The sequence below is a fragment of the Aplidium turbinatum genome, chromosome 6 (assembly GCF_918807975.1).
Source record: "Aplidium turbinatum chromosome 6, kaAplTurb1.1, whole genome shotgun sequence".
Taxonomy (NCBI): domain Eukaryota; kingdom Metazoa; phylum Chordata; class Ascidiacea; order Aplousobranchia; family Polyclinidae; genus Aplidium; species Aplidium turbinatum.
In genome coordinates, this window is record NC_137477.1 from 9,429,573 (window position 1) to 9,443,333 (window position 13,761).

Below are 13,761 nucleotides of genomic sequence, written 5' to 3' on the forward strand. Positions count from 1 at the left end.
TTCGACCTACCTACTTCAGAAACGTATTTGAAAGGGCGATAACTGAAAAATATTATTACTAACGCAGGAAATATTTCCAAGCATACACATTACACAGCAACCCACACGGCCACACCTAAAAGCGTTTCTGTTATTTCATATATAAAATGCCAGCTTGCTTCCTCTCTTATGGAAAAAATTTTCGAACTACAGTATAAACGCAGTCTGGTTCTTATCAAATTAACTGCAATCTGAGCCAACACAAAATCAAGACCTGTAGTTATTTTTCATACAAATATCTTTCGACACAATGAATCTACACAAATCGGAATAGACTTATTTTTTCGGAGAGGGGTAACCTAGTCGGCAATAACAAAACTGTCGAATCAACCTGGTGCCCTTGTAGCCTAAACAATGAGACGGTGATAGATATGTTATACCACAGAAAAACTAGAGTGTATTCTGAGTTTCTATCACAGTTGTAGAAAAACTTGGTCTACACCTGAAAACTTTCCAGAAATGAAAATACTTTGCACCCGAATTTGCGATGAGTAAGCAGCCTTATATTTTAGTACTGAATGCGTAGTAAAGTATAGCTTATATTACATGATTCGCTAACAATGTGAGAAATTATTAATTACAATACGTTGAACACAACAGTGCTTTGAAATTACAGTGAGAAGCTAAACTTAGTCATTTGAAACTTCGGCAGAAATGTGTCCATTTTACGTTGTTTCTTTATCTAATGATGTCGAAAAAACGAAAACAAGGCATTTGTGATTAGTTTGGACTATGTGTCGAAGCTGTGTGGAACTAGCTTACTACACTAGAAATAGTAGGCTACTAAAACACAAATTACTGTTTTCAACAAGAAAAATCGAATATTTCAATCATTGCTATGAGTTACTGACACAACCCACTGTACAATCAGAAACGGAATAACCACTTCCTGAAACTACTGCCAGACTTCGTTAATGCGACCAAATTCGTTTCGTCAAATACGGTCGATTTAAGAAGAAAATTTTGACCGTGCAAAATACAATAGGCCAACAAAAAATTTCAAACCGATGTTCAACTCCAGTTGACGAGATGTGACTGTAGTTCACGTGAAACAAGTTGTTGTTAAAAATCCTTTGTTTTTCTTTAGAAACTATTTTCTTTGTGACAAGTTGAGTCAATCGCTACATGCGTTGTTACCATCACAGCGATGACGTTTGCATCAGCTTCTTTTACGGTAGTCAGTGAAGAGATTGACACGAGTAATAAGAAAAAAGCCACATCGATGCAAAATGCATTTTCTCAAGCAGTAATTCTGCTTTGGTTCACATGCCTCGTCGGATTGGTATAGAAGTAGCTTTTGAATTCATGCATCTATAGATTAGATAATTAGATATATACAAAAGAAAACACGAAAATACACTCAAATACCGCCAGTTGGATAGCTAATGCTATCTCTTATAATAACAAAGAAATAGCATAAAGGCATATAAGCCGGATTACAAAGTCGGTACTATAGCAGGGCTGAAAACTTGCTGTTATATCAATTAGCGTATTTATGATTACATATGTAGTTATGTACAGGAGATAAACATAATTAAATTTATGATAATATTCGATTGGATGCAGGGTAGTTAGAGCAATCATTAATACTGAAACATACGGATTGCCCAGCCAGAAAATCCATCCTTCTCATTTGAATTCAACCAGAACAAACGTTGAATAGATGTAAAAAAGACGGATTTTCTGGATGGAAAGTTGCCTTTTCCACGTAAAAACAAATCATGTTTGATGGAAAGTTGCTGAAATACAAACGCAGTGAAACAACGATTGGAAGTAACATTAAACAGAATCATAAATTGACGCATAAAGTTTAAAAATACAATTCAAATTTTACATCCAAGATAAATGATCTTCAAGAAAAAATTTCAAGAAAATTTAACGTAATTCTAAAACGTGTTGAAAGATGTTGCGTATACCTAGTACAGCCAAGAAAAGCATCGTATCAATGAAGTACTATCATAGTCGCCGCATGCAAATTGACGCTTTTCCGGTGATATTGCATGGTTTTCGAATTGAAAATGGTCTTATGAAATACACTTGGTCCAAATAACGGTGGAAAGCATTGAAAACGAAGAAAAACAGAAATAACAGAGCAAAGGAATCAATCAGGATGTTGAAATGACATTGCTTTAACGTTAATTTATACAGGCATTGCATTTTGAAACGTATTGATCTCAAATCTTGACAACTTGGCAGCTCATTAATGGTCGTGGTAACCCAGTTATTATTTTTGATCATTATACATTGATTTAATGTAAAATCACTGTTTTCAAGCTTAAAAGAGTCCGCACGTTGACATTGGGAAACAAACATTTAATTTCAACGTAAGTTGACGTAACAATTCAAGTTTTGCAAACACAATCTATCACAAAATGACAGCCGGAGTGTCACAAATGACGACAAGACATTTTTTTGAACAAAAGATTAAGTATCATGACGGTTTGAAGCTCGTGACACTTTCCGAAATTCCACACGTTAGATCGCAATACAGTTAGTTGCAGCTTTCCAGACAGCAAATCAATCGTTTTTACATTGATTCAACGTCTGCAGACGATTATTTGCTGCCTGGGAATGAGCGTGTAGTTTCGACAAGATGAAAGACAAAGGTTGTATTCCTATCACGGTTCTACGGTGAACTAATTATTCTTAGAGACTACTGAAAACAAATGAACTACAACGGAACAACGCAGATAGCGATATTGGTCTATTTGGACACGCATTTGAATATTGGGACATTGCTACATGGGAGATCACAGTTTCACTAAAGTAGTAACTATTACGTTCTGTGACGTAGAAAAACTACCGAACTTTTAAGACCTTAGCCATCAACAAATCAGCCTTTTCGCATTGATCTAACGTCTGTAGATTTGCTGAATGGGAAGTAAAGATACCAGTTGAATGCAATTGACTCACAGGGTTATTCTGGTGTGAAACGTCATTCTTAAGCCAGCTTTTCTTATCACAACAAAGAGGCTTACATTCAAACTACACATTATTGGCCGATCAACAAATTCCCCTTGTAAAAAATGGTTCATATCTCAAAAGCATATGGGCAGCAGTTTTGCCATGCGCATGAGAATGAGACTTTCCCAACCCACAAGGGTTGAATCAATTTTTCTGTTGCCTGAGTGTAGCCATTCTGTAGTGTAGAGATTGTGAGTGATGGAAAATATCCTGATTTTTAGGCAACAAAATCGTCCACCAAGTTGCATCCAGGCCTCATCAAAAACGTGGCACGAGGATGAATTTGTGATATATTGCTTTGAGAGAAGGAGCTTACCTGTTATTAAACGGAAGTAAAAATGGAAGCAAATTTGACACAACCAGAAAAGTAAATGTCGAGTTTCATAAAAAAAAAACAACGAACATTTTTTATGTACCCACGGTGAGCTTATAGCAAACTAATAGCTTATCAAACGATAGCAAATGATACCGTTTACTTTTCACAAACTAAGCATCTAACTGTAGCGAACCAATGCAAAAACGAACTTTTACCGGTTGAACAAATACTGACCCTATCATCAAGTAAGATTCGGTTGACATTAACACAAAGCGGGCAAAGAAACAATGAAAGAAAAAACAATGTACCTTGATACGATGTTGAACTATTGGAAGTAAATCGAATTTGACCGAGCTAACTAGATTGAAATCTGAAGAGGGGGATACCAAAACAGTTTATGGAAAGGGTATTTTCAAAAAAACAACTATACCCGGTTGTCAAGAGGGGATGCTGTAAAACATTTGTTGAATAGGTGTATAAGAATATTATTTCTAAGGCACAATTGAAGTACCTCGATTTGTAAGGCTGACATCAATAGCAATCGAGGTAATCGGATCTACAGTGAGGACTAAAAGGGTCTTACACTACACTGCCCACATGCACAAAAAATTGTACTTGAAATTACCACGATATACAACGCAATAAAATTAAGACATGCATTAACATAGTACCATTACCGGCATTTTTTTGCACCAATCAACGCCGTCAAATCAAAATCAATTAAACAAAGTCGTAGTTTACGAGAAGGGTACGAAGGTCAAAGGTTATTGAAGATCGCTTGTCGGTTGTTCCAGTTACTGGTGGGAGCTTGCTTCTTTTTGGACTTCGATCGCTCTTTTAGCGCTGTGAGGTCCAAGTTTAGCAAATTGTTGCCATTCGTTTGGGGGACATCGTTCCCGACAGGGGTAGGCATTGGGTCGGAAGGGCGCTTTTCCTCTTGGAGTGGTGATGTAGCTGGGGGTAAGGAAGAAGCTGAAATGATATCAAGAGTAACTTTTTTTAAATTCAAACCAAGTCCTGCCCGTTAGTCACCTATCGAGCATCATTTTTCAAAAAAAAAAAAAATGGAAATCTTGCTTGTAAATAGATCTATTGACAATGCATCAAAAATATATAAACTAAAATGTAAATTATTCTTTGAAAATTTACAAGATTTTAAGCATAGCGATTTATATGCACAGGCCTTGACAACGTGCGAACTGGAGGCCTGACTGAAGGCCGATATAATTTTGATTTTGAAATCTAAGCTAAATTTACTTTACATCCCTTTGAAATGATAGCTTTGAGAATCCAAATTGTCATAGTGTGATAACTGAATCTAAAATCCCTACAAAACTCCTAATTTTGCGTTAAAAAAATGACAAATTTTTCCCAATTATCAGTGTTGCCAGACGGTTTTCAGACTGTCAGCACAAGTGCCAAAATCTAGTCCGTTTGTATGGTAACAATAGCACAAAAACAACTCAAAATCGCTTAAAATATTCACAAAGACTACTGTATATTTATTAACTACAGCGTGGTCTACGATACAGCAGATATGTTCTCTAGTAGGCCGTGACTACAGTGCTACTCAAACTATCAACTTATACTAGCGGTTTTGCCTGCAAACAGGTCGATCTTCAGTCAAATTTCAAGCTGCACGTTGTTATGGCCAGTATATAAAGATCACCATAGTTTCAAGTAACACAAACGAACGATGATGCGATGAGCCAGCTTACGTTAGAAATATTATTGTTGTTTGATTCATTAAATGCAAACGTAAGAGCACAGACAAAGTAGAGGAGGTGCAGTTCAGTTGCAACCGAGCTGATATCATTCGTTACGTCAGCTGACGTTCAATCAATGAAAAAGAATCGAATTTCTGTCTGAGGTTAAAGAGTCTATGAAGATTATTATTAATTGGAAACATGCTCTGAAAGTTTTGCCAACAAAGCGTGTATTGTAAAGCTGAATAAATTAAATCTCCAACTCAAAACTTTTATTAAGGCCGAGATGGTTCTTGCCGTCGACTTTCTTCACTGCAGCTATCTCCACATGGTTTTACGTCTTTTTTACGTTGTTAAATGTTAAAATAACAACAAAAGAGCAATTTCGGGACAAGAGTGGCATTGCTACGAAAGGCATTCGCAACTCCATCTTGATAGTTTACCACTTGAAATATTTCTACACTGATGGAGCCAAGCACTTGAACTGATTCAAAACTTCACACAATTTTAAAGGATCCTGTATTCGAAACAGGTATTTGCTGTTTGTTATTTTTGAAAACACATTACATAGACACGGCGTGCGACAAAAAAAAAAAAAAACAGTCTACAATGTCAAATATCCATCGCCAGCATGCAACCATGACAAGCCTGCATGAAACGCATGACCAAGTACAGACTAATTTTCATACCCAGTCAGTAAATATATTTTTTACATCACTTCAACCTGAAAAAACGTTGCTTTTGCTGGTTAACAAAAAGTTGATGTTCACATTCCTAAAATAGCGAAGTCCAAATGTCATTCTTAAGTGGGTGTCAGTTGAAACAACACACACACACTACTTTCACCAGTACTTACCCAAGCCATGATTACGCTAGTAATAGTAGGGGTGGGCAAATAAAGGCATTTTGATAATAGTATTTCCAGGACCCAATTTTTTCATGGCCATTTTTCTCTCTGAATAAGAATCCGATGAGTTCTTTTGTCTATGACGTCATTTTAGGTTGGTTCAGCGGCCATTTTCAAAATGGCCGCTGAAAAATTGATATTTTTCATCAATCAGATGAAGATTTGATCATATGGGTCATGTAATATGTCTAAATATAGGTTGTTTGGGGCGTAGATTCTAAAAATAACTCAGTTTTGCGATTCACTGCATTGCTGTGGCGATATCATCTGAAAGTACGAAAAAAAAACGCTTTTTACATGAAAAATTAAAATTTTTCAGTGTGTTTCACCATCTAACAGAAAATAATCATACGAATATTTCATTGACAATCATTCCCGCATAATTACACATGCCAGTTCACATAATTCTGCTCAAAAGAGAGTCCACAGTCGTCGTAATGTTGGATACTGGCTTTAGTACATTTCTAATGGAGGACTTCAGTTCCTCTGCACCAAATTTTTCAACCCGGCATCGTCCGTCAGTCGCCTTAACTCGTCTCATTTGTCGAATTTCGGGTGCTAGAGTTAGTCGAAGATGGCTAACTTCGGCTAAAAGTTGTTTTCCACTCAAACATTCCAATAAATCAAGCGATGTACTTGTAACTGGACCGCCATGCAACTTGCACAAGTCGATCTGACGTAAGGTCTTCTGTGTCTTCTTGTTCTTTAGATCTGCTTTTTTAATCAGTGAAAGTTTTTTTGTTGCCTCGACAGTAGCCAGAAAGTCCGATTCCAGTTTTTTCACGCTGTTGACTTCTTCTGAGCATCTTGCCCATTTCCAGCGTGCTTTCTTTTCCAATACAGATTTTTGTTCAAAGCTGGAGTCCACCAGTAAGCCATTTGTGAAAACCACATTTTTCCGCGATTGTGTAGTAATAGACGTACTCCCACCTGTAACTCTTATACGATTGTCAAATTTTGCAAACTGTGACTCGCAGCCCAAATTTGTCAGTGGTGCCTGCTTCAGTGCTTCTCTATTTACGCCCACGTTTACATCTTGCCACAGGAATTCGACTGCCGAAAGTTGCCTCTCCACAGAATCGATAACTTCCCCCATCACTGCAGCTTCCAACTTATCCAGACCACTTGGTTCGCCTTCTAGCTTGGCCTCCATCACTTCTTTCATCACATTCAATTTTTGATAAACAAAAAACCTTCACTCCATTCCAATTTCTGTCGTCATGCCGCACCTTGTTGTCAGTCTCATCAATGCCCAAAAATTGCATCAGAGGGAATATGATTACATTTCCCATTTTGGTGTAGATTTCTGAGCATCGAGTGAACCATTCATTCTGAACGTATGCGGCAACTGCAAGCACCAACTTATTGCTGTTGATGTCTACCACTTGGTTAAAGAACGCATCTATGTGCACACGATGTTGCAAATACAACCGCGCTAAGTTTGCAATACGCCCAAATCGGTTAGATACAATCCTCTGAATCCTCAGTGATCAATATTATTATCTTCCATCCACTGTGTATAGTCATTGTAAAGCGAAACACTGTGAGACGCATGACTTGGCGAAAACAACTTAGCGAGTGCTATGAGTCCTAAGGTATGAACTGATATGCCATGGGAGCCGAAGACTTTCTTACCAACAGTTAGTGGTAAGAGATTTTGCAATCCAATTTTCTGCTCAGCATTTTTGTACACTTTATCTATGCCGTGGTCAACACACAGTATTATGTGAGCACAACATTTTAATCGCTTGTTGGTGTCTATGTCCAGTTTGTCCAGTAAAACATTACAATCAGCCGCGCGGTCAGACATCCAAAAGTCAATTTGACTCTTGATATCCTCCACAGTGCAGTTCGCGAGGACAGCTAAGGTTTTCAATTTGAAACTGTACGCTTTCGCTCCGTCTTCACCGGAATGACTCAAATTTTCCACGTAACCAGTAGTAAATGACCTTTTATCACCAGCATTTCCAACGATTCTAATGTGATCTGTTTTAACATCGTAATGACGGTGACTGGCAGCTTTCTGTGTGTCATCGAGGCCTGTAATGATAACTTTATCATCTTTATGCAGCAGCTGTCGCGCGACGTACTCGAGATTTAAATACGATGCATCTTCCAGATAACGCGATATCGTACGTCGACTTGGGAGTACGTAAGTCAGATCACGTACTGTTTGGTCAGGTTCATCATCATTATCGTCATCGCTATTCATTCCACCATCATATTTGTTCCCGGCATTGCAGTTTTCCTCGTTCTCGGTTCGCCATTGTTGACCAAATATCATATTAGCTACGTTGACGATTAGTTTGCATATTTCATTGGGCGATGCGGCCGTTTCTGAGAAACACTGGACCAAGCAACGTATGACTGTCTCATTGAAAGATTTTCGTCCAGTCCTCACCTTCACTGACGGGAACTTTATTTCTTCTGATGTTACGGTTTGTTTCTCAGCTGACTCTTTTGACGAACGAAGCTTTCTGTTGGGAAATGTTATTTGGGATGTCGATGGTTCAGAAGCCTCGTAGCTGACATCCTTGTCTGTGTCGACTGCAAAATTCATTGCTTCTATGCTCTCTAGATTATCCAGTTCTCGCTGTTCTCTCTTCCTTTCCTCAATCGCAAGATGCTTTCTTTTCAGCGAAATTTATCTATTTTCCTTCCTCTTTTTTGATCTGTGCCAATCTTTTGGCACAGTATTACTACACACAGCTCTGTATGGGCCAAAACAGTTTGCCAAAACACTAAAAGCCAACACCCACGGGATAAGCCGCTAACCTCAAAACTCTCAATAGCCTAGCCTAAGAACCTGGACCCAGCAAAACAAAAAATCGGGATGTAAGTTTTCTTGAGCTGACGGAAGTTCGCGGGCCATTTTCGCTTCATGTGTGAAGTTCAGTGAACGAAGTTCGCGAAAGTTGACAACAGCCACGAACTAAAAGTACAAAAACGAATATCCGTGAACTTCCATGCAGTTTGAAAGTGCCATCTCAATCTTCCTGGTAACATGGTTGCATATAACAAGAAGCTCAAACGATCATTGGCGTAATAAATACACAAATAATAACCTAAAAATGATCTTTTCTGCAGAAAAATACAAGAAGGTGTCATGCCAGGTAGCTAAAAGTACTTTTATTGTAATCTTTGACCCTCAAAACATATGTTTAGACATATTGCACAGGTATATTCGTCTCACTCGTATGTCCTGAGAGCAAAATAGCCATTTTTGGCTGCCATTTTGAAAATGGCCACGGAACCAACCTATTATGACGTCATAGAGCAAAAAAATCAACGGATTCATATTTACCAGCCCAAATGGCATTAGAAAAAATGGGTCCTGAAAAATCGACCTGAATTTGCCCACCCCTAGTAATAGTATACAGTTAACCCACATAGATGGCCAAAAATCAATCTACGTACATTTCACGCCGAGTGGAAAACTATTCTTCTGGTGATTATGCGCAAATTGTGCGTATGGCCAAAAAGAAATATTTTGTGGCTTCAGCACCCAATGCGTGTTGTACAAACCCAGCCAGCAAATCAGCCATTTTTTTACATGTTTAACGTCTGAATACGGTTCATTTGTTGGTTGGCGCGATGTCCCGTGTAGGCTACCAACTCGTTGAAAATCCCTGAGTTAATAAACGCATGCTTTGGTTTTTCGTGCTAACGACTGTAAGTTTAGGACAATGGGAAACAAGTGTTAGCCATTAACTTATTGCAAAGTCTTTACCAAAGGGCATAAGTTCCAAAGACATATACAATCTTATTTAGCTATATTCAAATGAGTTCAACGTCAGAGCAGCATTTTTGCATGATTTTGTTTCCGGTGAAACTCGAAAGACACGAGTTGCAATATCGTTGCAGAGATGACGATGCAACATCGATGCATCAGAGAGTGCAGACTCAACGACCTCCTACGCCTTCAGGGCTACGGTCTTTCGCACTCTCTCATTGGATGCATTGCATACTGTATGTACGTTTTTGTTTCATGTACGTTTCGCATCCAAACAAAAATAAAATGGTCATCCGTTGTGTCATATTGATTCAAATTTGGTAAAGATGATAGATGAATTATAATTAGGGGTTGAAATCACTTTGTGTTGCATCTAAATCAAAATCTTTTACAAGGGTTTCGTTCAAAAAGATGACTAAAACAACCAAGAGAAAACGAAAATCCTCCAAACACATTTGTCTGTACCTTCCACTGGTTGTGGTAAAGGTCCATCGACGTGGTCAGATGTTGGAGTAACCTGACAAGATTTGAAGAAAGTATCCGTCTCTTCATCCACAACAAGAAGATCCACTTCCTCACCGGATGCCTTGATGGCAGCCACAAGATCCGCATGTTTGTCGTATTCCATATTCTTCCCATTTACCTACAATGATTTAAGACAACAGTTTATACATATTCTATTCAAATAAGAACCTTCTGATGATCTCACAAAGGATGATGCGGACAGTTAAGGTTACTGTGATAATAGTGATTTGGTTTACTTATATGTATACAAGGTTGCCAACTGCCATGGTATGCATGTATGTGTGTGAAAAGCGTTGTAAAGCTTTTAACGCAAGCGTTGTAAAGCGACTTTTCACACAGTTGGTTAACAGCGTCAATTTCTTACAAAACAACGCCAGAAGTCAATATTTTTACAACAATTTTGCTTTGAATTTAAGCAAAGAAAGTAAATATTGCAAACAAAAAGACAGTTAAATAATAGCAAAAATGAAAGACAAAAAAGAGTATGATAGAAAAGACCCAGCGAAAGAATACGTGAGGCTTAAAACAAATATATTGAAAGAATACAGTACGGTATACAAAGGTTTTAATATTATTTTTTTGTCAAAAGAAGATGGTGGAACTACGTAAATGATAGTTTCAAGATAAAAGGCTTGAAGAATGCGGCGAAACATGTGACGTCAGAATAATACTCTAAAGTGGGGGGACAGTTAGAGAAAAGAATGTTTCGTTAATTAATTATTCATTTGAACTTACGACTACTTGTGATATATACTAGAATAACTTTTTTTTGTATGCCATACCGATTGAAAATACTTTCATTCAACCCTATTCAAAACTACATCAATTGCTACTTGAAAAAGTAACAGCCTGGCTCTGGTTGAAGCATGCATGTAACAAAAATGACATTTAATTCGATTATTGAGCCAAGACCAACAAAAAACTGCCAACAGTCAAATCCGAACAGGAATAACGCACGTCACGTTTTGGCTCGAGTACATTGCACATACTCTTGCATACTTAAGCGTCACATCTTAAAGAAGCCTTGTAATACAAATCGTTTTGCATAGAAACGAAACAAAGTAATTTCCAACGCATCCAATAACTATGTAAGCTTAGGACTTGACTATGTACCCCAGACAGCAAAATCCGCCATTTTGCAGTGATAATAATAATAAAAAGATGGATTTTGTTGTCTGGGCAACTTGCTCAATCGCGTCATATCACAAAACAATGAACACAATGGATCATCTAAAAGCCGTTACATTTGAATGATGATGACGTCGTGTATAGAAAAGACGGCATCATATGTGAAAAGATAAAAACAGTAATTCATTCTTCGGTGAATGCAAACGGGAGAAACAACCAGCAAAAACCGTAGCTTGTAATAACGTCTAGCGACGTTGAAATGGTGCAAAATGATTACTGTAGCTAGTTGGCAAAGGGCTCTATGGAAGAACGCCAAAAGACAATTCACCATTCTGAAACATGGTTTTGAATGTTTTTCGCAGTGCAATGTGCATATAATGTGATGGTTAAACAAACATGCAGTGAGCTTATGCTGTTGGCTTATGTAAACTTTATTCTGCAAGCATCCTTGACACAATTGCCTTTGTAGCTATATGAGGCAAAAACAACATCGGTCTGTACATTAGAAGTTAATTTAGGTAGTTAAGGTGTCGGAAGCTCGCAAAACTAGTGAATTTCCACATTGATTTAACGTCTGCAGACTTTCCGATGTACTTTGTGACACGCGAGGGTGTTCAATCTCGGCTACCGAGTGCCGGCATGGTTCTATGCATTTCAATTGTGCTCTTGCCAAAGTTTCACAGCAAGAGATTGAACACCCTCGCGTGTCACAAAGCACACTGGCAAAAGGGCACTTTTAGCTAGCTGGGATAAACTTTCAATGCGTTCCTTCTTCCTCATTTCAAAAAGCGAACTGATATGCAATGTAATAAGTTATTCAAGAAAAATGTACGAAAATTCCAAATTAAAATAAATTTAAATAAACGACGAGTCCAAATAAATTTAGTCTGCGAGCAGTAGTTACAAATTGTACATTATGAAGGGAATTAAGTAATACATTAGTAAAACGGAGTGACAAACGCCATTATTCTAACTGCTGCTCCCAGACTAAATTTAATTGTTTCTTAGCAACCGAAAAACACTATTGTTGGCTTCTTTCTAAACTTAACTGCTGCATCCTTGAAACTGAAGATTTTACTATGCCTGTTATAAAGTTGCGCTAAAGAGAATTTAATACTTGAAATCGCGATACACAACATGATAACTTGATATAATTTGGACTAGTCGTACATTTTTCTTGAATATATAATTATTATCAGGCAGTCTGGCAGTGCATCCTATGGATCCGTAATTGGGCTTCTTTCTAGCATCAGGCAGTTATTCTCTTGCGTTAAATTGCCTTTCTCATTATTTTTGCACGATGTGCAATGTATTAAAAATAAAGGTTTGGGCTTTTTGTGTAGCACTTAACCCAGACAGCAAAATCCATCATTTTGCTAACTACGACAAAACATCAAACACAGGCAATCGTTAACAAACAAGCGAAAACGATTCATAAAATAAAAAAATAAAAAAATTGTGTCATCGAATAAGAGTGCGCAAACTGTTTATCTAGCATTGCGTTGATGTCATGTTTTGGTTTAAAACCTTAAATCACACATGACGGTAAGATCGATTTTTCATCTGTTGGAAAACTGACAAAACGGAATTGGCACTCACGAGACTACACACCCAAATACGTGTGACGCTAGTACTTGGAAGCAGGTCAGGAACAACTTTGTCGCAGACGTTGAATCAATGTAAAAATGACAGCTTTTGCTGTCTAAAAAGATATAAATCGGCAATCTGTATTCGACGAGGCAAACAAACTAATCATGATACGAACTTTTCTTTCTGGTGGTGAAGTTTGCTTTGTGTGGGTAGACAATTCGGCTAAAAATGTTTAGTTTCAGCTGCTATGAAGCAAAGGGCTCAAAGTATTAGAGCAATACCGGAAGATGTGAAGTTAATGTTACTTCTAGGCTTTTTCCAACAGCAAAATTGCATCAGCGATAGGCCGTTTCTTACGACTGATATGTTTCTTGGGTCTTGATGAATCACCATCCTGTGTACATGAACCAGACTAACAGGCCGCACACAGCACATCATCCGTCACTGCACTGTCTGTTGACCTTGAGATAAACATGCTAATCTCACAGCGCTTGACAGCAACACAGTGCAATGGCTGCAGCGGCTTTGAAGGAATAACGCGACTGCTACTGCCACCTCGTACGCAAGAAGCGCTGATTTACGAGAACAGTCTGAAATTCACCGTATGAAATATGATAGCCGGAGGGGTCTTAGCACATAGCTGTGAAATTGCAAAAGCATATAAACTTGGTCATACCTATAAATTCTAGATTACCATCAGGCTTAAAACATCAGCTTTTTAATGAACAAGGCACTTCAACCACTCCTGCAAAGCTTTAAATTTTATGACATATTTTTTCTACTACTAGTCTCCTACTATGATGGTATCATCAAAGCCGATACAGCCTTTGATCAGCCAGATGCTCAGTTTCTA

The 13,761-nt window shown here is 37.9% G+C and overlaps 1 protein-coding gene across 1 annotated transcript in view; it reads right to left on the reverse strand.

Moving 5' to 3' along the window:
- Positions 1-520: 520 nt before the first annotated feature.
- Positions 521-13,761, reverse strand: part of LOC145771901 (Na(+)/H(+) exchange regulatory cofactor NHE-RF2-like) — a 29,821-nt gene continuing 16,580 nt past the window's right edge. The window contains exons 4-5 of the mRNA XM_082583657.1: positions 10,131-10,308; positions 521-4,291 (exon numbers count right to left, since the gene is read on the reverse strand). Coding sequence (XP_082439783.1) covers positions 4,077-4,291; positions 10,131-10,308 — 393 coding nt within the window. The 3' untranslated portion in view covers positions 521-4,076. The remainder of the gene's footprint in view (positions 4,292-10,130; positions 10,309-13,761) is intronic.